This window comes from Haliaeetus leucocephalus, unplaced genomic scaffold (genome assembly GCF_000737465.1).
Source record: "Haliaeetus leucocephalus isolate CR32 unplaced genomic scaffold, Haliaeetus_leucocephalus-4.0 Scaffold2, whole genome shotgun sequence".
Classification (NCBI taxonomy): Eukaryota; Metazoa; Chordata; class Aves; order Accipitriformes; family Accipitridae; genus Haliaeetus; species Haliaeetus leucocephalus.
In genome coordinates, this window is record NW_010972438.1 from 14,567,743 (window position 1) to 14,591,492 (window position 23,750).

The 23,750-nt window shown below is 34.1% G+C and overlaps 1 protein-coding gene across 1 annotated transcript in view; it reads left to right on the plus strand.

Annotated features, from left to right (window-relative positions):
- Window positions 1–22,162, plus strand: part of DNAH12 (dynein, axonemal, heavy chain 12) — a 71,812-nt gene extending 49,650 nt beyond the window's left edge. The window contains exons 49-73 of the mRNA XM_010573668.1: window positions 692–823; window positions 1,270–1,359; window positions 2,913–3,053; window positions 3,189–3,430; window positions 3,773–3,920; window positions 4,777–4,922; window positions 6,278–6,492; window positions 7,450–7,642; window positions 8,498–8,690; window positions 9,617–9,789; window positions 10,299–10,439; window positions 11,399–11,557; window positions 12,581–12,725; window positions 13,558–13,708; window positions 14,037–14,290; window positions 14,858–14,998; window positions 15,839–15,976; window positions 16,895–17,128; window positions 17,554–17,739; window positions 18,215–18,318; window positions 19,422–19,626; window positions 19,822–19,959; window positions 20,430–20,521; window positions 20,778–20,845; window positions 21,972–22,162. Of these exons, the coding sequence (XP_010571970.1) occupies window positions 692–823; window positions 1,270–1,359; window positions 2,913–3,053; window positions 3,189–3,430; window positions 3,773–3,920; window positions 4,777–4,922; window positions 6,278–6,492; window positions 7,450–7,642; window positions 8,498–8,690; window positions 9,617–9,789; window positions 10,299–10,439; window positions 11,399–11,557; window positions 12,581–12,725; window positions 13,558–13,708; window positions 14,037–14,290; window positions 14,858–14,998; window positions 15,839–15,976; window positions 16,895–17,128; window positions 17,554–17,739; window positions 18,215–18,318; window positions 19,422–19,626; window positions 19,822–19,959; window positions 20,430–20,521; window positions 20,778–20,845; window positions 21,972–22,162 (4,020 nt within the window). The remainder of the gene's footprint in view (window positions 1–691; window positions 824–1,269; window positions 1,360–2,912; window positions 3,054–3,188; window positions 3,431–3,772; window positions 3,921–4,776; window positions 4,923–6,277; window positions 6,493–7,449; window positions 7,643–8,497; window positions 8,691–9,616; window positions 9,790–10,298; window positions 10,440–11,398; window positions 11,558–12,580; window positions 12,726–13,557; window positions 13,709–14,036; window positions 14,291–14,857; window positions 14,999–15,838; window positions 15,977–16,894; window positions 17,129–17,553; window positions 17,740–18,214; window positions 18,319–19,421; window positions 19,627–19,821; window positions 19,960–20,429; window positions 20,522–20,777; window positions 20,846–21,971) is intronic.
- The last annotated feature ends 1,588 nt before the right edge of the window (window positions 22,163–23,750 follow it).

Here is a 23,750-nt window from a genome sequence, read left to right on the forward strand (position 1 = left end):
TGTTCAATATATTTCTTCTTCATGTACTCAGAATACCAATGGGAGGGCGGCATTTAAAAAAATTGTTTATTTGCAAGAAAGCCCACTTGTGGTAAAAGTAACCAAAACCTGAAGTTGCCAGCAGTGGTATCAGCTGATTTCCTCTTTGAGCGAAGTTAATGTTGACTGCCAGTGTGTAACATGGCATTTGTTTATAGCTAAGAATTATCTCTATCTTTGGTTTAAAGGTTTTGTCCTTGTCATGACTTACACATGATCTGAAAGCAGAATTGTTGGGAAAGTCCTGCAGGACTTTAGTATAGTAGGAGGTAGTTTAGTAGGAGTTATGAAGTATATGAGATGTCTTAGCTGACACTTATGGAAGTGTATCAAAAAATACATGGACTTTTAAAATAAAATTAAAAAAATAAATAAAAAAAAAACCCTGGACTTTTTAAACCATAATTTTAATTAATCATTAGTTTACAGTTACTAGCATTTATTTCATTTTTATTTCCCCTGCATAGGATACATTGATGGATATTGTTAATTGTCTTGTTAACACTGTATCATCCCATCGAAAAGTCCCCTCTAATTATGTTCATTGATAATGGTGTTATAATTCCCCCTTTTTTCTGTTAGTTCATTTATCTTAGTGGTGAGAAAAGCATAACATTTGTCATAATTTTTTTAAATGTGATTTTTATTTAAGCCTTCTGATATATCAATTGTCAAATCAATGAAAAATCCTCCGTCTGGTGTCAAACTTGTCATGGCTGCTGTCTGTGTCATGAAAGATGTAAAACCTGAGAAAATTGCAGATCCTTCAGGGACTGGAGGCAAGGTAAAATGGCAGACAATAGTTTCAAATAAAAGTGTAATTCATGTTCTTCTCAACACAGAGCACTTTTCAGTAAACAAGGTCACCCAAGGTCCACTAAAGTAGGCAAGTACTTACAGCCTCCATCCATTATTTTACTGAAAACTTCCAGAACTCCAAATTTTTAAAGTTTTGTAATGTGCAAAGACAACACATTTAACTTGCTTGACTCTATATCTAGAAAATAGATAATACATAACTCTTCTCTGAGACACTCTTCAGTTTTGGGGTTTGGGCATGGTTTGGGGGAAATGTTTGATCTGATAGACTTTCTCCTTTATTGACGTCTCAAGGAGATACGAGGTCATCAGTATTAAATATACATGAGTTTTAGTTAAAAGAGATTTGTCATTTTTTGTTTGTGTGTTTGTTTGAAAGCTTGAAAAGATATTTCCTACTGTATTTTGTAGATTTTGGATTACTGGACTCCAAGCAAGAAACTGCTTGGTGACATGAATTTCTTAAAGGATTTGAAAGAGTATGACAAGGACAATATTCCAGTAAGACTTCTGTGTAATTTCTCAGTGATTTTTACCATGTAGACACTTTCTTGCAGGGAAAAAAATAAAATTAGAAAATACTATTATCAGAGGCCCCATTTGTCCCAAGTTAGTCAACTTCTGTTATGACCAAGGATCTTTACAATATGATAGGGTATCCCTATAGGATGAGTATGATCATGGAAAGTGAGTCAAAATTCCTCACAGTGTGCATTCCAAGTGGCATTTCAGAAGGTTTTAGAATTTCTTTTGGAAGACAGCCTGTCTTCTATTTGAATGAAATGTCATTCTGTGCACAAATGTTTCTAACTTTGCAATTTATGGGTAGTATCTCATCAAAAGGTATAAATAACACATAAAAACCCCTGTATCAGAGTAAATAGTCTGTCCTGTCCATTATCCTGTGTCCAAAAATGGCCATAAGCAGGTGCCCTGGAAAGAGTAGGAACAGCATATATGATAATTTCTCCAAATATTCTTCCAGCCTCCAGCACTTTAAGTGAAGGACTTCCAAAGCTGGATGTAGTTTCTGTGTGTTTAGTAGCTGTCAGTGGATCTCTCTTCTGTAATTTCTCTAGTCTGCTTAAGCCCATGTAAACTTTCTGTATCTACAAGATCTTTTTACAAAGCATCCCAGAAGTCTACTTTTAGTGGTATGAAAAGGTATCTCCTTCTGTTTCTTCTGAACCTGGGCCCTTTTAACCTCATTTCATATATTCTGTTTTGGGGTTTGGTTTGGGTTTTTTGTGGAAGCAGGGAACATCTGATCCCTCTCCAACCTTTCTATGCCTTATTTTGTACTAGTTTTTCTAAATCAATTACTCTGGCATTATAAACTTTTTTCTATTTTAAAATAACTGCCCACATTCGTGCTTTTCTTAATGGCTGTTTCTAGCTGTATTTTGATTGAATGAACGTTGGCAAAATGGGTAATGTTGTGTTAAGTATACTAGAAGAATATAGAGTAAATGTAGAAATGTACTAGCTATATAACTTTATTTAAAATATGACCATCTCCCTCGAAGACCTTACTATATGAGAGTGTGATTCTTGCTGTTTGCCGAATTCAGTGGAAATTGAATATAAAAATAGTCCTTTATAAAAAAAAAAAAGCGCCCTTTATAAAAATAGTCCCCCAAAGTAGGCACAAGCAATGTAATTCATTTAGATGTTGTCTTAGATTAGTAGAAACACGTTTTTATAATGATCCCTAACAGCTGTGTTATGAGAAAAGACAGCAAATAATGAAATCGGCATCTTTTGCACAAGAGACAGTGTAAATTAAGGCTTCTATGTGACTGTAATGCTCTTAGCACTTAGGTAGCTGCCACATGCAAGACATACCAAAGGCATAGGACAGGATTAGGATGAAAACAAGAAAAGACCAGAAAGCGTGATAGGAAAAATCAAAAGAAACAAATGAGCAGTGGTTTCTACTACAATTAACACTGAGTAGTTTTTTCCTATTTCATTGTGTAGAGAAATGGCAATCAGTGTAATTTTAAAGTGTCAGCCACAAGACTTTGATGAGCTGTAATGCTTTTGTTATCCAGGCAGCTGTCATGCAGAAGATTCGGGCTGAGTACTTGACTAATCCTGAGTTTGATCCACAAAAGGTGGCTAAAGCTTCCTCAGCAGCAGAGGGTTTATGTAAATGGATTATGGCAATGGAGGTGTATGACAGGGTTGCAAAGGTGCGTTTTTGATCCTAGTCCCTCAGTGCTATGAAATCTTTCCTTAGCTTGGTATATGCACCCTAAGCATTGTATTAAATAATGAAGTTACAAAAATGTGCTTTAAGCATTTGTGTATTGGTTGTAATTGAATAGGTGGTTGCACCCAAGAAAGATCGTTTAAGAGAGGCACAGCAGTCCTTAGCAGAGACACTGACACTCTTGAATCAGAAGAGAGAAGAACTTGCAGCAGTTGAAAATCATTTGGCTGCTTTGGAACGAACCTTCACTGAGAAAACTGAAGAAAAGGCTCGTTTAGAATTCCAGGTTGATCTGTGTGCTAAAAAACTAGAACGAGCAGAGAAGTTGATTGGAGGCCTTGGTGGAGAGAAATCAAGGTCAGGTTAACATTCAAATGTCAGATATGACAGCCATTGTTGAAACTGAATTTGAACATCAGTTCCCTGAGCCTTTAATGCTGTATCTCTCAGGGCCGTACTGCTGAAGACTGTAACAGTCTGGGCCCTTGAAAGATTTCTAATTGTTTGTAATGTAAAAATATGGGCAGCAACATTAAGAATTGTAGAGAAAGTCTTCAAAATAAGAAAATACGTAAACACAGTGTCCTTATTCTCCACCTGAATTTAAGATAACAACAACAAAGGTTGATTTTTACTGTCAATATCATTAATGTGGAGGTTTCAGCACCATTTTTTTTCTGTATTTTCTGCTTGTTATAGATGGAATAATGCTGCAAATGATCTTCAGGACACATATGATAATTTGACAGGAGATGTTCTGATATCAGCTGGTGTGATAGCATATCTTGGAGCTTTTACTGCTGGATTTCGACAAGAATGTACCAAAGACTGGAGCAAACTGTGCAAGGTTAGAAGGTTATCTTAGATTTAAATGACTGTTTGCTTTTTTTCACACTACTGCGAAAGGCCTCAAAAATAGCTTGCCGTTTATTTAATATTAGCCTAGTAAAAATTAAGATCAATGGGATAAATTCTGCTGATCCAATATTCTGTAAATTTGAATTTAATTAAATCAGTTATTTTACTCTAGAGTTAAAAGTACCATATCAGAAACAAGAGCATCATTGACTTTGTAAGGCTTGATTATTACTTAAATAAAATCTCAGAATTTTCTCTTTTTGCCTTTAAATGAAAGAATTAACTTTAAAATGCAGTTATGTATAATGTAAAAAAACTTTCTATAATAACTTGCACTGGCACATATTTATATGTTAATTAAATGGTCGATTATGCTGTTTGCAAAGGGACAGTTCCAACATACTTATACTAACACCATAATTCATAAATCAAGTGACTTGAAGTCACTGATTGTGGCTGTGACATTCAACAGTAACAAACAGCATTGGATTACTATATTGAGTTATTGGAAGATATAGTCATTAGAGGATTTCCAACTGTGTGTGAGTTTCTTAAGGTAATGCATTGTCATAACTTTATGAAACAAAATCCCCACATTTAGAATGTACAAAAAACTAGACAAATCCTGCAAAATCTGGAGAGAGAGAGTAAATACTCAGTGGGAAATATAGTTAGCTGTTGAAACTATGATGTTATTTTTCCCAGAATTTTTCTTATAGTTGACCTATTTCAGACTCTTAAGGAATTGCACATAGTCACTTTGGATTTAAGTGGCATTTAATAAAAGATGTAAAGAAACATGGAATAAAGTTAAACAGGGTTTTCTTTTCTTTTTTTTTTCGCAGGAGAAAAATATCCCTTGTTCTGAGAATTTCTCTTTAAGTAAGACTCTTGGTGACCCAATAAAAATAAGAGCCTGGAATATTGCTGGTTTGCCAACGGACATATTTTCTGTAGACAATGGGGTCATTGTTGACAATTCAAGACGTTGGTAGGTGACAAAAAGGTTTAATTTTCAAATCCAAACAAGCTTTCACTTTTTTTAAAAAAAAGCATACAATGTCTAGAGACAGTGTAGCTTCTGTTTAGACAATGTGATTGAAATCAAGAGTGGAACCTTTACATCCAGCTCCTGTGAAATTTAAGATGTGTAACACTTTAGAGAATTGTGTATGTAGTTCCTTGAAAGCTTTCCTCTCAGGAGATGCAGTGCTCTTGGATAAAGTTTTTTCCCCCCTCCTTTCCCCCCTCCTTTCCCCCTCCTTTCCCCCCTCCATTTTTTTCTAATATTGTACCTTGTTGTCCTATTACTAGCTAGCGAAACATTTATAAGAATTGATTTTAGAACTACACATAAATCCTCATGCTTTACATGTTTAATGATAAGACTCAGGTTACGTAAATTGCAGGGTCCAGATATATCACAGTCCACTTCAGGTTCTTATGGTTATAAGGCTATCAGATGACATTTTAATGCTTTATAGATATTTATTGTGTGTGAAACTCTCATCTATATAAAGTATTATTTTAGGACCTTTAACAACTTTTTTTTTTAATTCCAACTGAAATTTTATTTCAAGGATGGTATCTATTACATTATATGAAAACTTGTGATAGCTGTCTGCAAATAATCTGCACTCAGTAGAAGTACAAGATTATAAAACTTTCTGGTGATGTTCTTGTGATCTGTGTTCTCTTAAGAATTAGTCTTTGTGATAGATTCAGATTATATTCAGCTTATAGTGTGTAATTCCATTTTTAGAATGTTGTTTAATTCTTTGAGGGTGCAGTTAGAGGAGGTGTTTGATATCATTCATGCCTCACATTAAAATACATACATATAGATGAAATCAGCAAGTACAAAGGGGGTCAAATGTGTTGAACAAAATTAAAATATTGTCACCTTTCCCTGCCCCACTTATATTTCCAGCCTTATACTAGTTGATATACCAACATATCAGATTTAAATTGCAACTAATTGTTGACTTTTTTTTTTAATGAAAAAATGTATGAGAAAGAACTCAAAATTTGTAAAACTAAATATATTCTAAATACTGAGAATTCCAGGGGAGAGGCAGAACAAGATTTTACAAGAATTCTGCATTCTGGTGTATTTTATAAAAAACGTTATGAACATTTTTTGCAACTCTTAAAACTATTTTTGGTATTACTTTTCAAATTATGATAAAACATCTATACCCCCATTTCTCACTGATCTGTTAAAATAACAGAATCAAAATTGTATCATTTTTTCCTTGACAGCCTGACACAGAAACATTTTTAAATAGTTTAAATTTTTTTAAAACTCCTGCAAGCACTGAGAAAACTGTGTCTTGTATGTTCTAGGCCATTAATGATCGATCCTCAAGGTCAAGCAAATAAATGGATCAAGAATTTTGAGAAGGAAAACCGCCTGAATGTTATCAAGGTCAGTGACACAGATTATATGAGAACCCTGGAGAACTGCATTCAGTTTGGAACTCCACTTCTGCTAGAAAATGTTGGAGAAGAACTAGATCCATCACTTGAACCTGTGCTACTTAAACAGACTTTTAAACAAGGTACACAAAAATTAATTTTGAACCCTGAAGTAGATTACATTAATGTTCATCTTGTAGTCTATGGTACTGTCTGATGTTTTTCTTATTACTCTCTGGTTTACTACTGCCTGTGGTAAGAGGAAGGTAACTTCACAATGGCCTGAAGTTTTATTTTATTTTTTAATAAATATCATTCATGTATCACGTGATAGTAGTTTTGTGTGAAAACCTTCACCATGTCACTATAGGAGACTAAATGAAGACACTTGACTCTGCAAAGGGAAGATTCTCAATTAAATTATGTTTTGGTTGTTCATTCTCATATGTTTTAGTCTAATACTAATATTTACTAAATTTTGCACAAATCAAGAAAAGTTGTCAAGACATGTTGGTTAAGGCACAATTTTCCTGTGTTTCTCTGGAACTTGCTAAGTAGCTATGAATTTGGTTTTAAAACTTTTCTTTGTTTTCTCCTGGATAAGGAGAAAAATTGCAGAATAGCACAAATATGTTTTCCTTCCTTCTTGCATAGTTTACCTTTCCTGGTTTTCACATTCATACTTAAAAAAAATAGAGAGAGAGAGAAAAGCTCAAACACTTTTTATCCCTTTGGTTTTGTTTTTTGGGGGTTTTTTTAGTTTCCTATGTCAGACAGGTAATTCAAGGAAAGAATAGTCTGTAAGAATATCATGTTTAAGAATAATTCCATGGTGCTCTGTTGCCATCTCCAGTATTGTATATGCACATTGAAATTATGGTAGTAACTGGATTGACTGGATTTCATCTGCTAAGAGTAAAATGTGGCCTCACTGAAGTCTGTGAGAATTTTTCGGAGTATCAGATTTATTTATTTATTTGTTTGTTTATTTATTTATTTATTTATTCATTTATTGTTCCTTCTCAGGAAATTTGTCATTGACAAGAAATTAGCTTTTATTTAATCAAAAAGTTTTTTTTTTTTTCTTATCTCAACTTTAGGAGGCATGGAGTATATCAGGCTTGGTGAGACCATTATTGAGTATTCCAGTGATTTCAAGTTTTTTATTACCACAAAACTGAGAAATCCACATTATATGCCTGAACTTGCTACAAAAGTTTCTTTACTCAATTTTATGATAACACCAGAGGGACTTGAAGACCAATTGCTAGGTATTGTCGTAGCAAAAGAGAGGTAAGTCTCTCTTTATGGCAAATAGCCATTTAAAGTTTTTATGGCATAATTCCAAGGAAATGAGAGATTAATTTATTGGAAAGCAAAATGAATGTTACATGGTGTAAATGTTGCTCAGTAACAGCTTTAAAAAAAAAAAGAAGTTGTTTTTCTAGTTGTCGTATCTAAAAAGTTTGTTAGGAAAACAGATTGTCTTGTTTACTGTGGGTTAAGTGTCCACAAGTTAATTAAAATAGCAGATGTAAAATCATTGTTTTTTCATGGCAGTTTTTTCCTGAAATATTCCTTTCATGTTAGAAAACTATTTAAATATTATTTGAAGTTTAAGTCATTATTGTGATTTTTGCAATTTGACTGAGCTTCCAGACAAGGATGCAGAATTATGAGGATTTAGTTTTAATTTCATATGAAAGAAATGCACACTACCTCTGAAACTGATTATGGGTCTTATCTGAACCCTCACAGAGATACAGAGAAGTAGTTTGTAGGTTGTACAGAAATGGCTATACAATTAGGCTAAATTCTGTTTGCTAAAAAAGCGTTTCCAGCAGTAAACTTACTCCACATATCACATGGAGTTTTTTCAGGAAGAAGAGATACAATGAAGGAAAACTAGGATGTACTGACATGTGCAAAATGCTATGATGTTAAAGTTTGGACCATCATTTCCAAATACTGAACTGAAGTTATGCAAAGAAATCTATACTCAGAATTATAAACACATGCTGAACAGTAACAACCTATTTAAACTGAAGAGAGCATTCACAAATATTTATTCTACGAAGAGGGAGTCTTCTTTACAGTCAGTGGAAGATGAACATTGACTGTTTTTATGGTATTTGTTTTTTTCATTAGACCAGAATTAGAAGAGGAAAGAAATGCTCTCATCCTTCAATCTGCAGCCAATAAAAAGCATCTAAAAGAAATTGAGAAGAAAATTTTAGAAACCTTACATTCATCTGAAGGGAACATTCTGGAAGACGAGACTGCTATCGAGGTCTTGGATTCTGCTAAAATAATGGCTAATGAGATCACAAAAAAACAGCAGGTGAGGAGTGTGTATATGTGTTTTTGTTAACAGTACGTAGAAATTAAATGTTAAAAGTTGCAGCTAGCAGAAGGAATGCAAATTAGATGCAAAGTGTAAGGAGGAAATTCTGTGCTTGTGAAATGTGAAGAGAAATAAAATTAGATCCCTTCTCACATCTTCACTGGTGGTTTATTAAGTCTCCAATTAAGAATATTTAAATAATATGTATCTATCTGTAAGGACTGGGTGAGAAGTAACAAATTTTGAAGTTAAGGTAACATGTTAGGATAAAAGAAGAAACTAATTTTTTAAAACAACAAAAATATTCAGGGAGACATTAATAATCTGGGTGACCAACGTAGGTATGCAAACGCAGATTCTTTTGTTATACTTAATGCAAAAAATACCAGCTGAACTCAATGAGAGCTAAATAACATTGGTAAGAGAATAAATATTTTTATTTTTTTTAATTACTATAGACTTAACAGAAATCCAATAGTAGTGTTTCCTTCAAGCTGCTGTTGGCCTTTCTCCTCTTTGTTAATGCCTATCAAATGCAATCTCAGAATATGTCTGATGGTCAAATTTTGAAAAACTTCTTTATATTCAAAGTATTGTTTTGAATATTGCAGAGATAAAGATTGATACTTTTGGTGCTAAATGATGCATTGAAACCATTGTGCCTCCTTTGTCCTTTGTTTTGTCTATTGCATCCTGTAGTATACGTAAATAGATCAGGCAGTACTATGTTAAGGGCAAGTACTCATTTTACCTAGTGTAGTTATCACTTACTGTGACTGTGCATTTTGGAACATAAAAGTTGTCTTACTCTGGCATTATAAAGTGCTGTATGTAAGTATTTTAATAATGTTATTAAGTAGTAATATTTTTGTACAAAAGAGAATATTGAAAGCTTTTCTTTATCAACTACTATTCATATTTAGATTGCAGAGAAAACAGAACTTAAAATAGCCGAATCTCGAGAAGGTTATCGGCCTATTGCAACGCATTCATCAGTGCTGTTCTTTAGTATTGCGGACTTGGCAAACATTGATCCCATGTACCAGTACTCCCTTAGTTGGTTTGTTAACCTCTTCATCAACTCTATTCATGATAGGTAAATACAGTCTTTTCTGGTGTAAAATAAAGTGTTTTCCTTCTCTTCTTATAAACAGTTCCCTCCATTTTGAAACCATGTACCTATTATGCCTTGTTAAATGCAGGTTTTTGAAACAAAATGTGATTTGTTAATGAAGTAAATGCTCTTTTTAATTACTGTTTGAGCAAACAATGAACTGTAAGCATGTGCTTTATTTAAGTGTTTTTAAGAATGTGACTTACAGAACGGGTGAAGTCTGATTCTGAACTAGGCTCCATTACAAACACTATGAGTGCACCACCTAACTGGCAAATTGATTTCAGATCATTATTTTGCTTGGGACTTTTAAAAGAGCTGTAAAACATTGGGTATAATTGAAACTTGGGTGAAATGGGCATCTAAGACCATTGTGGAGCATGTGGGCCTAATATAATTCCTCTGCAACCCTAAATAGATTTAGAGTTCTTAACTGATTTGCCTAAGTTATTCAATTTGAAGTCTCAGTTTCTCACTTCTTTTCTTTTTAGTAACAAATCCAAAATTTTGGAGAAGCGACTTCGATATCTAAATGACCACTTTACATACAATTTGTATTGCAATGTGTGTCGTTCACTGTTTGAAAAGGACAAGCTGCTCTTCTCGTTTTTGCTATGTTGTAATCTTCTCATGTAAGCCCATTTTTGTGAAGTCTCTTTTAATAACAGAAACTAATGATTTTCTTATAGTGGAAAAAGGTATTGCTGAGATAACGTATTCTCGTGCATATTGATAATATAGCCTTTGGAGTAATATCATGAATATTTGGGGTTTTCTAATACTGATAATATTTACAAGTGATGGAGAATGTGAGTACATGCATCACTACTATGTATAGGCTTTGGACATTTTACATAAGGAATGTTCCTATGCTTATTAAAATCAATGGTTTTGTCAATGATACATCTTTGACTCCCTTTAAAGGACCCGGGTAGTGCTACATAGCATCCTATGTCAGGAACAATTGCTGTTATTTAAGAAAACGTTTTAGAAAGAAATCTGACAGTAATGTGCCATCCCAGCAAGCTTTTGTCTTTGTTTTTAATTTTCTCTCTTCTTTCTCTTTTATCCTTCTGCATACATCATGAGGTCTCGCTTGCAGTCTTCCCTCTTCCACAGGCTTTTCAGCTTAGTCTTCCTGTTTTTTTTGTGATTTTGTGTGACTACATTGTGAAAGGAAAGATAAGTTCAAAATTGCACGATCACAACCATCATGTGCATACTTATTTAATTACAATGTGTACATGTCTGTATATGGACCATTCTTCCTGGGCCAATTTGTAAAGCTACTGTATTCCCAGAACCCATTATTTTCTATAAAGCCTTTAAAAATCAGGAATAATTGCACTTTTAAAAACAAATAAGCAGATATTTACCATTTACCCCTTGAAACCCTTACTATAGTCTTAATCAGTCATTTTTACCATACAGTTTTTTAACTATATAGAATACTGAGATCTGATTTCAGCTGCTACTGCAGTAGAAGTATTACTAAATGGCAGTGAAGTGTAATTAATTTTAAACAACTCTTTATATTATGTAAAATCGTATTTCAGTAACTGAATATTATCCATCTTTTTTTTTAATATAGGGCTAAAAATGAAATAGAACATCAAGAGTTTATGTTCTTACTAACTGGGGGTGTGGGTCTCAAGAATAAGTATAAGAATCCAGATCCATCTTGGCTACCAGATAAGAGCTGGGATGAATTATGTCGTGCAAGTGAAATCCCAGCTTTGAAAGGACTGAGGTATAGTAAAATGTTGATGTGAATTAGCCTTAATTGTTTTTGACCAAAGCATGTGTAACATGCTGAAAGAAATATTTCCTGTATGTTTTCCAAACCAGTGCCAGAATGCCAATATGGTAAAACCAGCCCCTTTTTTATCATTAGGTTTGCTTCACTTAAATAAGTCAAACAGTCGGTTGGCTAATTGTAATATTATTTAATTAAACTATTTTTCTAAATTATTTGAAGCATTCCCTAAAGAACCTTTTCTTTTGGAATGTCTCCATGGTAGAGAAACAGTGTTTCAAGGGGGTCAGTGGAGGCCAAAGGAAGTATAGGTAGCAAAATTCCACTGCAGTGCCAGGCGAGGAATTTTTCTGGTAAAATCTAATCTCTTGAAATCAGGACAATTTCACCCTGGATTTAAATAGAATTTAACCCTAAATTCTGGAGCCAGCATGGCTGTACAAGTCTTGTATATAAATAGCTGACAGAGCCCGAATATTTGGAGGATTTGGATCCAATTGTGGAAACACTGCTCTCTTAGAAGACATTGTTTGGGGCTGTTTTGTGGTTTTCCCCCTTTGAAGTTTTAGTAGCAATTTGGATGATGATCCAGTCTTTAAACAGTCTGGAAGTTGTCCCATTGCAGAGGACATACTCTGCATGTTGCGTGGAAAAAAAAAAATTTTTTTCCCTGGTTGAATTTCCTGGTCATTTTCTTCAGGTAAAGAGTAGAGTTTTCATGAAATAGGAGAGGCAGAAAATTCACCCAGACCTTTGAAGGTCCAAGCAGTGCTGGCTGGAGGAATAGGCAGAATTTATTGTCAACTCGGAACCTTTCAGGTGGAGTCTTGTATGTCTGCAATAGCATGGTGGGAAAAGATTTTTCACTTTTCAGCATGGAGAAGCTCAACTGTAGGATTATTTGGTGATGTAGATGTGGAGTGGCTTGTTTGACAATACAATGCAATTGGCTTCTGATAAACATCAGAAAACAGACTCCAGGTATTTACAGTAATTGCAAGTGCTTTTTTTCTCTAGGAGTCACATCTCTGAAAATATAGGTGAATGGCAAAAAATTTATGACAGCAAAGAGCCACAAAGCTTTCCGTTGCCAGAACAATTGAGTAATACATTAAATGAATTACAAAAGATGATAATTCTTCGGTGCTTAAGACCAGACAAGGTAACGTGATCTGTCATCAAGTGTTTGTAGACTGTTCCGTGTCTTGTAGCGTAGTTTGCACTGGTTGTTAAAATAACTAATCTGTTGCTTCATTAAGAAAATAAATGCTGTTCTTATTTTTCAGTTGAGCAATACAAACACTGCAAGCATCAGCTGACATCTTTTGTCTGACGTGATTTAATGCATCTTTCAGAGTATACTCATTGTTCTAGTTTTCTTCAAGTGCTTGTTCATGTTTAGTCTGTTATATACTTGAGAGCAGGATATATTAGCCTGAAAAAATACACAGAGTATCCAGTACCATCTGCTTTCATACAAAGGGTTCCAAGGCAAAGAGAGATCAAATGTGTTTATTTGAACAGCCAAAGTGAATTTTTAACACATTCTACCTTTGGTGCACTTAGCAAATTGTATTGGATGTACTTTAGGAACAATCAATGTTAGGATTTAAAGTATGTATTGCAGTTACTCCTTAGAATGAATTAAAAATAATAACATTAATATTTACTAAGGGGGAATGTGATGGTCCTCCACATCAGGTAAAGCCTTAATTAAAGTCTTACTGTAATTTAATATTGGTTATATGAGGTACGTTATTTTCTAAAAGCATTATTTTTCCTCTTGTAAGGAAAAAAAAAAAAGAGGGGGGGTGTCTACAAGAGGTGAAATCTTTGCTCCTGAAGCGTTCTGCAAGACTAGTCTTAAATCTGTGCAAAGCAGAGAGGTGTCTGTAGGCTCAGGAATTTGACTAATATATGGTACATAAAAGGTGCTGTCAAATATCCAGTTATGTTTAATTTATGTTAATGGTTTTATTTACTTTTTTTACCAGATTGGTCCAGCTATAACAACATTTGTAACTGATAAACTGGGGAAGAAATTTGTAGAGCCACCACCTTTTGATCTAACAAAAAGTTACTTAGATTCAAATTCTACAGTCCCTTTACTATTTGTGCTATCTCCAGGAGCAGATCCCATGTCTAGTAAGTATACACAGAAAGAGAAAGCAAAAGCGTAGTACAGCTTTTCAGATTAGGGACCTGAATTTCCCCTTCAATACACAACGAGGATTGTTTTGCACTTAGTGCAAGTAGATTTGTGTGCCTCATGTCACACTGGTAAAATTCTTTGCTCCCTAAAAATGGGAATGGTATTTTAAACTGAATAAATTTTACACTCTATATCAAAGTTGTACCATCTTATTAGATGTACCTTTTAACACAATAGTAATAAAAAAATTTAAATTTTTTTTTTCCTGACATAACTTTTTTTTAATGAAGAAATGCTAAAATCTTATGCTTTCTGTTCAAGGCCTCCTGAAATTTGCAAATGACAGAGAGATGGCTGGAAATAAGTTTCAGTCCATCTCATTAGGACAAGGACAAGGACCTATAGCTACAAAGATGATTCAAAAAGGAATGGAAGAAGGAACCTGGGTTTGTTTACAAAATTGTCATTTAGCTGTCTCCTGGATGCCAATGCTGGAGAAAATATGTGAAGAGTTTAACAGCGAAAAATGTCATCCAGTCTTCAGACTTTGGCTTACTAGTTACCCTTCACCAAAGGTACATGCATTGCCAAATATTCTGTATTTGGGGAAAGGAAAAGTTGATGATATTTTTTGGAAATATTCGTATCCCTGAATGAGCTGATGATACAGAACTTTTCTGAAATACCATGAGGCTGTTGAAGAGATAATTTAATTAAGAAAGTACATTTAGAAAATAATAATAAACATAGTAATACCAAGCTTCCTTTTTAATATTTTGATATTGTGATATGTAATATTTTGTGTACTAGTGAATGGAACTGCATTTCGCCAGCGTTTATAATAAGTTTTTATGCCATCACCGAGGTTTTGTTTCACATAAATTAAAAAAATTAATTTTGCATTTTATTTATAAGGTGTTGAATACCAAGAAAACATTTTAAAATATAGGTTTGTTGTTTACAGCAAGGTCTTACTTTCTTTATGCCTTTGAGAATTTTTTCTAAAAGCTTCTAATGTTTAAAATGTAATTTCTTACAGATAATTGCTTATATAACAAACACAGAGTAATAATATATTGTTATAACAATATAGCATCTATTCCACACTTTCTGAATGGAGTTTTGCTATTTTTTATTTCTAGTTTCCAGTAAACATTCTGCAGAATGGAGTGAAGATGACAAATGAACCTCCTACTGGTCTCCGGTTAAACCTACTGCAGTCATTTCTTTCTGATCCTATTTCTGATCCTGCATTCTTCTCTGGATGCCCAGAAAAGGAGCTGGTAATGTACCTATCTTTTGACAGTTTTATTCTTTCTTTTTTTTTTTTTTCTTTTCCACAGATACACTGATTTCTGTCCAGTGAATATTATAAGCTAAAATTTTTACTATGGTTGTGAGTTTAGGTTTTGCAATGATAAAGATGATTAGTTGAGAATTACTGCCAGGTAGTTTCATGTGGCAATATTTTAAATGGTTTCTTAAGCTTTATTAAATTACATACCAATTACACACACATATTACACAATGTACTTAAACTCTGAGCATTAATTAGTAGGGCATAGCTATCATTATTGAGATGGTAAGCACTGAAAAGGTCTTTTCTTGCTACCAGGGACCAGTACTGCAGTGCCCATACATCTTACTAGTAAGTGATAAACCACTTAGCTAATCATTACCTATGAAGGAAGTGAAAAACCAGTGGGATTACTCAGAGATATGAATGTGGTAATCAATATACGTAGGTATAAGTGGGTGCATCTAAGGACTTATATTAAACAATGCATCTGTATTTTGTGTTTGTCTAATGAGCCTTAAAAGTAAGTATCTGGTGCTATTTGAATTCTTACAAAGTCAGCTGCCCTTTACATGGAAGAAGAAAAGAATCTTGTGTAATGGTACTTGAGGAACTAGCTAAATGTGCTTGCATATGTGGCAGCTATGTGTGTATTTGTTCCCAAGTCAAATAACCACAGCGTACTTAATAGTTGCCTGTATTTGTACAGTATTTGTACACACAGATGGAGTGTGTTAACCAAATGGTGTGTTTTCTATGTAAGTTACAGACTGGCATGAGCATATAGGCTAGTTAATAATACTTTGTTGTTTTGTTTTTCTCAAAGGTATGGGAGAAACTGCTCTTTGGAGTTTGTTTTTTCCATGCTCTTGTTCAGGAGAGAAGAAAATTTGGGCCTCTTGGTTGGAATATACCCTATGGATTTAATGAATCAGACTTGCGAATCAGTATCAGACAGCTGCAGGTAGAATCTTATATTACTACCTTTAACTCAGATCTTGCGAAGCATAGGAACAAGCTGATAGTCAAAAAGGAGCAATACACTTATGCTACATCAAATGTTCCTAGATTTTCATGGCTTCAGTTCAGCTACAAAGGCAAAGAATGTCAATCATATTATAAATACTTTCAAAATTACAAATGAAATAAAATTTAAAATTGTCCTTTGTGAGATTTAGATTCATATAGATGTATGGAATATAATGAGTATATATGAGTATAACAAGAGTTAAAATTGTCATATATAAGACTTCACTGTGTTTTAAGTAACAACATGTCAGTGACAGTCACCTATTATGGTGTTTTTTGTGGTTAGGAGGAGGAATTATTTTTTTCTACATATAGACTGTTAGTTAAACAGAGCCTCAGACTGTTCTCCTTCCCTAAAACGAAATTCTGAACACTGCTTGACCTTGAGTCTTCTCCAGACCCTGTTTAGAAAAGTCAGTAGAGCTAAACCTGTGAATTACAGAAGCTGAGGCTGAACAGTTGGAAAAGTTATCAAGAAGTTAAGGAAAGAGATCAGAGGGTTCTGAAAATTGGAAGAAAAATTACATGAAATGCATATTTCTTTATGACACAGAAAAGTGTCCATCTAGAAAGTTTAGACTGGAAAAACTATCCACTTAAAAATAATTAAAGAATTACTTGAATTACTTACTAATTTGGATATTTAGAAGAGGCTTTTACTACTAACTCCTCTTTATTTTAAACAGAAATTTTACCTGAAAAAGGGTTTCAGAATTCGAATTTCCAACACTTAGGGCGAAAACTCCATAAACTGTGGTTTTGCATGCACTATAGCTTCCAACCCTTTAGTCTGTAGGTCACACTTGTTCTGCAGATATTTTGTCTCTAGAATTGCTCGTGTCTTCTGTTTCAGTTATTCATAAATGAATATAGCCATGTTCCTTTTGAAGCTGTGTCTTACCTAACTGGTGAGTGCAACTATGGAGGTCGAGTGACAGATGACTGGGACAGACGTTTACTGCTGACAATGCTGGATGACTTCTACAATCCAGATATAATTGAGAATCCTCGTTACACTTTTTCTCCCAGTGGCAACTATTATGCTCCACCAAAAGGCACATATGAGGACTACATTGAGTTTATTAAGGTAAAAAGTAGCAACAAGATTTTGAACTGTTAAAATGATGATGCACTAAAAAACAATCCTTAAAGGCTTCTCTGTGTTGAAAAGGTAGTTCTGCAGCACATTAAACTGTGTGTTTGGCTTCTTGCCTAACTTCCTTGTATGATCCTTGCCATGATCTAGAACGTTTCTCAGAGGGAGTCAGTAGGTAAACAGGAGGGCCTAGCATAGATAATCAAGAATTCCTTGGAATGGAATGGCTTTCTGTAAGTGAGGTGATGGCTCTATCACCAATAATACTGTCTGCAAATACCTACCATTAAGGTCCTTATCCACCTTCAATTAAAGTCAGTGGTAGTTTTTCACTCTGCTTCTTAAAGAAGACTTTGATCTAATTCCAAGCCTGCTGCTTTATCTCATGTAGATGTTTGTTGTTTATTTTGTCTTAGAGTCTTCCCTTTAGTCAGCAGCCAGAGGTATTTGGTTTGCATGAAAATGTGGATATTTCAAAAGATCTTCAGCAGACTAAGATCCTCTTTGAATCTCTGCTTTTAACACAAGGAGGAGGCACTCAGGGAACTTCTGGAGGTGGTGACAGCACTCTTTATGAAATTGCAGATGATATTCTCAGCAAGGTATTGTATTACACCAGTGATTCCAATTTATCTTTTTACAAAGCAGAAATTCTTTAACTAGAATCTTCAGTGTCAAATTGATTTTGTGTTGGAGGAAAAACCTCCTGGGAGGGATTTAATGCAACATGAAAGTAATAAATAGATAGGAGATGGGAGACAGAGAGAGAAAGCAGAGTAAACTTTGGAAGAACAGTGATTTATTCACGTGAACAAGATTAAAATTAATAAAATTGAAATGTATTCATAACTTTTCATGGTATGAAAAATTCTAGGTGGTTTTTAAAAGATAAATATCACTTTAAAAAACCCATAATTTTTGTTTAGATTGAACTGCTAAATACTGTATTGATAAGATACTCATCAGAAAGTTTAATGGTATCTATTACCCTGCAGTTTTTTACATCTGCATACTTTTAATATAATACTGATGCATAATGATATATGGCATGATTTCCAAATATGTTGTCATTTACAGCTTCCAAATGATTTTGACATTGAAAGTTGCCTAAGTAAATATCCTGTGAGATATGAAGAAAGTATGAACACTGTGTTGGTGCAAGAAATGGAAAGATTTAACAAGTAAGAGTGTTATATTTTATTTAATGTAACCAAAATCTTTCCATTTGCAGAAAAAGTTTTCCTGCAAATCGTACGCTGTAAACCCCATGTTGTGTGAAATATTTTATTCATTTATTTGTTCCCTTCTAATTGTCTGCAGTGATATCTGCAGTCCAAGCATCATTATTCCTTGTGGAAAGTCAGAATGTAGGATAGATGTCAGGAAAAATGATCTAGTGGCAAAATGAACTGAAAGAGGAAAATACATGACAGAAGAAGGGAGTCTGAGGAGGCACTTGGAAAAGAGAATGTGAACAATATTTTTATGTTTGGAGTTTTTTTTAACTTCACTTTCTCGTTCACCATCTTTATCTTCAATTATATTTTATTTTCTTCGTATTTATGACCTGTAGGGTAAAGGGGTTAGAAACTATAATAAACGCACAGTTATAGTTTAAGAAACATTTTCCTTGATAGTTGGAAATATTTCTGCTTATTTCTTGTCTCATATGCTTCTGCTTTAAATTATTCCTTTTTTTCCCGTTCCCTGATGCCTTTCTTCCTATACCTTATTTTCACAATTATTCTCCAAGCACTACAAACTTATAATCACTTTTATTTTTCTCTTTGGGTCCCCAGTCTCTCTTTTGACTTTGTTTCCTAATTTTCTTTCTTATCTTCACCTGCTCCTCCATTCTTTCTTCCCCCTCTTCTATTTGTCTCTTCATGTCTCCCACTTCATTTTCTCCTAAACTTTCAATAATGCTCTCTGGCCTTCAGTCTCCCAGTTTTCCTTTGTTGCAGACCCTACCCACCTCTTCTTTTGTAATCTAAACCTTTTTCCTTCATCTAGTATACGGTGTATACATTTGGAGTTCCAAATTTATTCTCTTACCAACAAATACAGAGTATTATCAGATATAACAAAATAATTTATTAAACTGTTCCTAGTCTTAAATGAATTGTCACAAATGCACAAATCCATGACTTTACAGATGTGGCTAATTGCGCAGTTATATAGCAGCTATACAAGTTCTGTAGATGGCTTCATAATCCATGGAGGATGTTGTGTTTTACAGATCATGCAAAATGTGTGAAAATTTTGTTTTATTTTTAAATTCTAGTTTAATCCGAACTATTCGTATTACGCTAATTAACCTGAAGAAAGCCATTAAAGGACTGGTTGTTATGGATGCTGAACTGGAGGCTCTGTGTGGCAGTCTACTTATTGGAAAAGTTCCTGAGAATTGGGCGAAACGTTCATATCCAAGTCTAAAACCATTAGGGAGCTATATTCTAGATTTTCTAGAAAGGCTGAAATTTTTACAGGTAATGTACAAGAGGCAGTACTACCAACTATTTAATCTACGTCTTCATATAATTTGTAATTTACGTTAAAGGAGCATTGGGAAAGGAGTGATAGATTTCGCTTAGATTTTCTGAGTACAGTTATGTAGAAAATGGTCAAACAATACTGGATTTGTCTCTTTCTGATTATTGAATGTGTCATTTTTCACTTTCCAGGATTGGTATGAATTAGGGAAGCCCACAGTTTTTTGGCTGTCAGGATTCTATTTTACTCAAGCTTTCTTAACTGGAGCTATGCAAAACTATGCTAGGAAACACAGGATCCCTATTGACCTTCTGGGATATGAATTTCAGGTAGGGAGAAATTATAAATGCATCCTTTGTTAATCCGAGTCCTGATTTTGCAGTGAGATGTAGTAAGTAAATTCTGACTGGAAGGTTCATTTTGCAGCTAACTCACTGCAATTTGAAGACATACATTTAATTCTTTGGTAAGGTAGGCATGTTAAATAACATCCGTAAAAGAGTTATATTAAAAGTAGTTTTCTCATTGGACCTGGACCTCCACTCAAGAAAATAGCCTATAGAGTAACATGTTTGTCTGTGTGATTAAAGCCTTATTTTCTAACCTACAATAAAGGTAATTAAAAAACCCACAGAAATCTGCTGTCTTTATAGTTTTGTATAAAAGTGGTACTGAAAGGAAGGTATTACTATATTATTCTCAGTTTGGATTGATCTTCTGAAGAGTGGCTATTAGCATAATACCTCAAAAAGCAAACAGCTGTGAACGTTTAATAACATGGAACACTTATTTCTCCTAGGTTATTCCTCAGGATACTGCTGATACTGCACCAGAAGATGGTGTTTATATCCACGGATTATTTTTAGATGGAGCTCGCTGGGACAGGACCAAGTCAGTAACAAAGTGTTTTACTATGGTTCTGGAAAGCTTTCCTAGGTGCTTAAACAAGATTTGTTTAAAAATTTTAAGTGATACTTTTCATATTGTTGAAATAACACACCAAATGAAATACTCTTTCATGCACGGAAAATGGAGAAGGAAAAAACCAAAAAACCCCAAGCAAGTAATAACCAAAAAAACACACACCAAACCCCTCTTCAGTTAACACCAAGCCACAAATAATTACTTTGTTGCTTTCTCTCACCAGGGGAATGTTAGCTGAGCAGTATCCCAAATTGCTCTTTGATATGATGCCAATCATTTGGATAAAGCCAAGTGAGTATAATTTCTCTGAAGTGTGAGCTATTCAACAAGAAGTTGCAACAGTGAATTCCTTTTTTACAGATCGATGCTCCTACCCTCACCAAAGTTACCCAACTGTGCACAGAAGTCAAGTGCATCTGACCTATGACTTTTACATTAAAAACTGGTCCTACTAGCTTCATCTCATCTGAGCAATAGGCCTGTCCCTTTCGCCACAGATGTTTATAATTATGAATTAGATGAAAGGACTAGCTAAATGAATTTTTTTATAAATATGTTTAGGTGCTGCCCAATCTATTTTTCAACCAAAAATTAATTTGGGTAGGAAAGCACATGGTGCTTGAATTCCTGGCTCTACTCAAGTTGAGGAGAACTTTTAGTTGACTTACAGAGACTCAGTGTTTTACCTCACATGATTTAGCAAGGTTTGCTCAGGTTATTTTTAGCTGCTATGCTAGTTGTCTGTCATACTAGTAAGATATTTTCCATAACTCTTGTTTTCTTTGATCAGGAGCAGTAAATCCCTGGTTTTGTTTATTCACTTCAGCAGGACTTTCTACTGCAACTGTTACAACTTACATGTTATTAGCTAATAGGCAGTCTTATAAAGTTTCCACTTTTTCTGCCCCTGCTTTCTCTTACGGTTGGATGAATCTGTTCAAATATGCATGACTTTAGACTTTGCACGAGTTGCATGTAAGCAGTCTAGGCATACAAAGAGTTCCTGCTGAGCTGCATCCTTGGGATCTCAGGTGATTGAATTGCAGTTAGGTTCTGTGGCTGCTGGACCAGAATTCTTGTGGAGCTGTTAAAAGCTTGCGTATAAACTGTGCTTTAAATAAGTAACTGTTCAGATTTTAATGTGTCTTTGAATGATTACAAAGCTGGTAGAATCACAGAAAGGCATCCGGTCCTGAAAACAAATTGTAGTTAAATTAGTTGGGTTTAAAACCAAAACAAACTACAAAAGAAAACACACAAAAAAGCCAGATAATTTTATTATGTTACTCACAAAACAGTTTTGCATTTTTACTTAGCTTTAAGGATGTTACTGTGAATACTTAATATTTGTATGTAGATTATGTTTCTATCAATAGATCTGCTGAATGTAGTATATTATTTTGGTTTTTTTTTGAAGCTGCAAAATCGGACATCAAGAAATCTAATGCGTATGTTTGCCCACTCTACAAGACAAGTGAGCGTAAAGGAGTCTTATCTACTACTGGACATTCTACTAACTTCGTCATTGCTCTGATGCTTAACACGGATAAACCAGTCCAACACTGGATCAAGCGAGGTGTTGCGTTGCTCTGCCAGCTGGATGACTAACTTTGGACAGTTCAGATTCAGACTTCACAAGATCCCATTCTTGTCGTTGGCCTATAGAGGAAGTAGAACATCCTGTGTAAAAGAAACATCTGGACTTTTTTGATACTAAAATATTTTCTGATCCTCAATATTTTGTCTTAAATAATTATGTATTATTATTAGCATCCTTACAATCTATAGAAGATACAGCTAGGATTTTAGCCTTTGGTAATATTATTGATGGGTAAACATCAATTTTATGCATTACTTGAATACCACAACATATATCTTAATGGAAAATGAAAATAGTCTGCACTTTCTGAGAGAAACATTACAGGTAATGAACTTGAAGCATTAAGAGTGCTGAATTATGTGAGTGGAAAGCTAGTAGGTAGTAAGTTTTGGGATTTCAATCTGGATTTCTGTATAGCCTATGTTCTGTCATAGCAACAGTGAAGACTGCAGTTTGAGAAATTGTTTAACTGTCTATAGTCGGTACTTCTGATGACTTCATTCCTCAGCAATTTAATCCTTTCAAGATTTAATTCAGATATTCTGATTTTTGTAAGTTTTTTTTTCCAAATAGTTTCTGTGAAGAATAAATGATAAAACCTCCCTTATGACCACCTGCTATAAAATGTTATCTGTTTCCCTATTGCTCCAGAGAGGCAGTCCAGTTTCAGTTCCTTCACTAATTCTGCACTTTTGTTTCCTTAAAAAAAAAAAAAAAAAAAATTTTCTCATTCTTCCTAGATCTCCTCTAGCAGAGAACTATTTCCACCTTGCATTCAGCCACAGCCATCATAATTTTGTTGTAAGGATCCCTCTGTAAAATATGGTAGGAGTAAACTAAGCACATGAAAGTCTCACTCCATCCTACCGTCACTATTATAACTAGGCATCTATGTCCTTTGTGTCTGTGCTTATTGTGTATTAAACCAGCATAAGTTTTCGGCGTAGGTCTGTCTTTCTGAACCTGTGCTTTTTCGTTTAAAGACTCTATATATTTATCTTTTGTTTGCTTTTCTATTTATAAGAATTGTGATTAAGCAATCAGAAACACATAGTAATTTTTCATAGCATTCGTACTTGGTTTTATTTGCTTTTTTATGTTTACTTTTATTGTTTTTATTTTTTCTTTTTACACTTACTCTTTTAAGTAAGTATCTACAGTATCTTCAGTTCACTCTCTTAGGAAAGCACTAAAGAATTTTCTGTCCATAATGTAATAGCTACTATTTAGAGTTCTCATTCTCGTTCAAGAAATTTTAACGAGTGTTTTTACAAAGAAACTGGATTTTTAATTCCTTCTTTTCCTGACACCATTTGTCAGGTCAGATTATTAAACATAACTAACCTATATGAAAGAAACATGGAGAAAGTCCCAGAGTATCTTATGATCGGGTATTTATAGTGAGCTATTAATGGACATAGGCTGCACTGAGATCATTTTCAATCCTGAAAATATCACTTTCAACTTAATAATCACTTCTTCAAAGTGTGAGGTCTTCCCTCTTTCAGAAGGTGAGGAAAACCAGTATATTTTCTCAATTCATATGAAAAATAAGTAGTCTTTTTACAAAAAAAGAAATAGTCTAGATTTAAAATG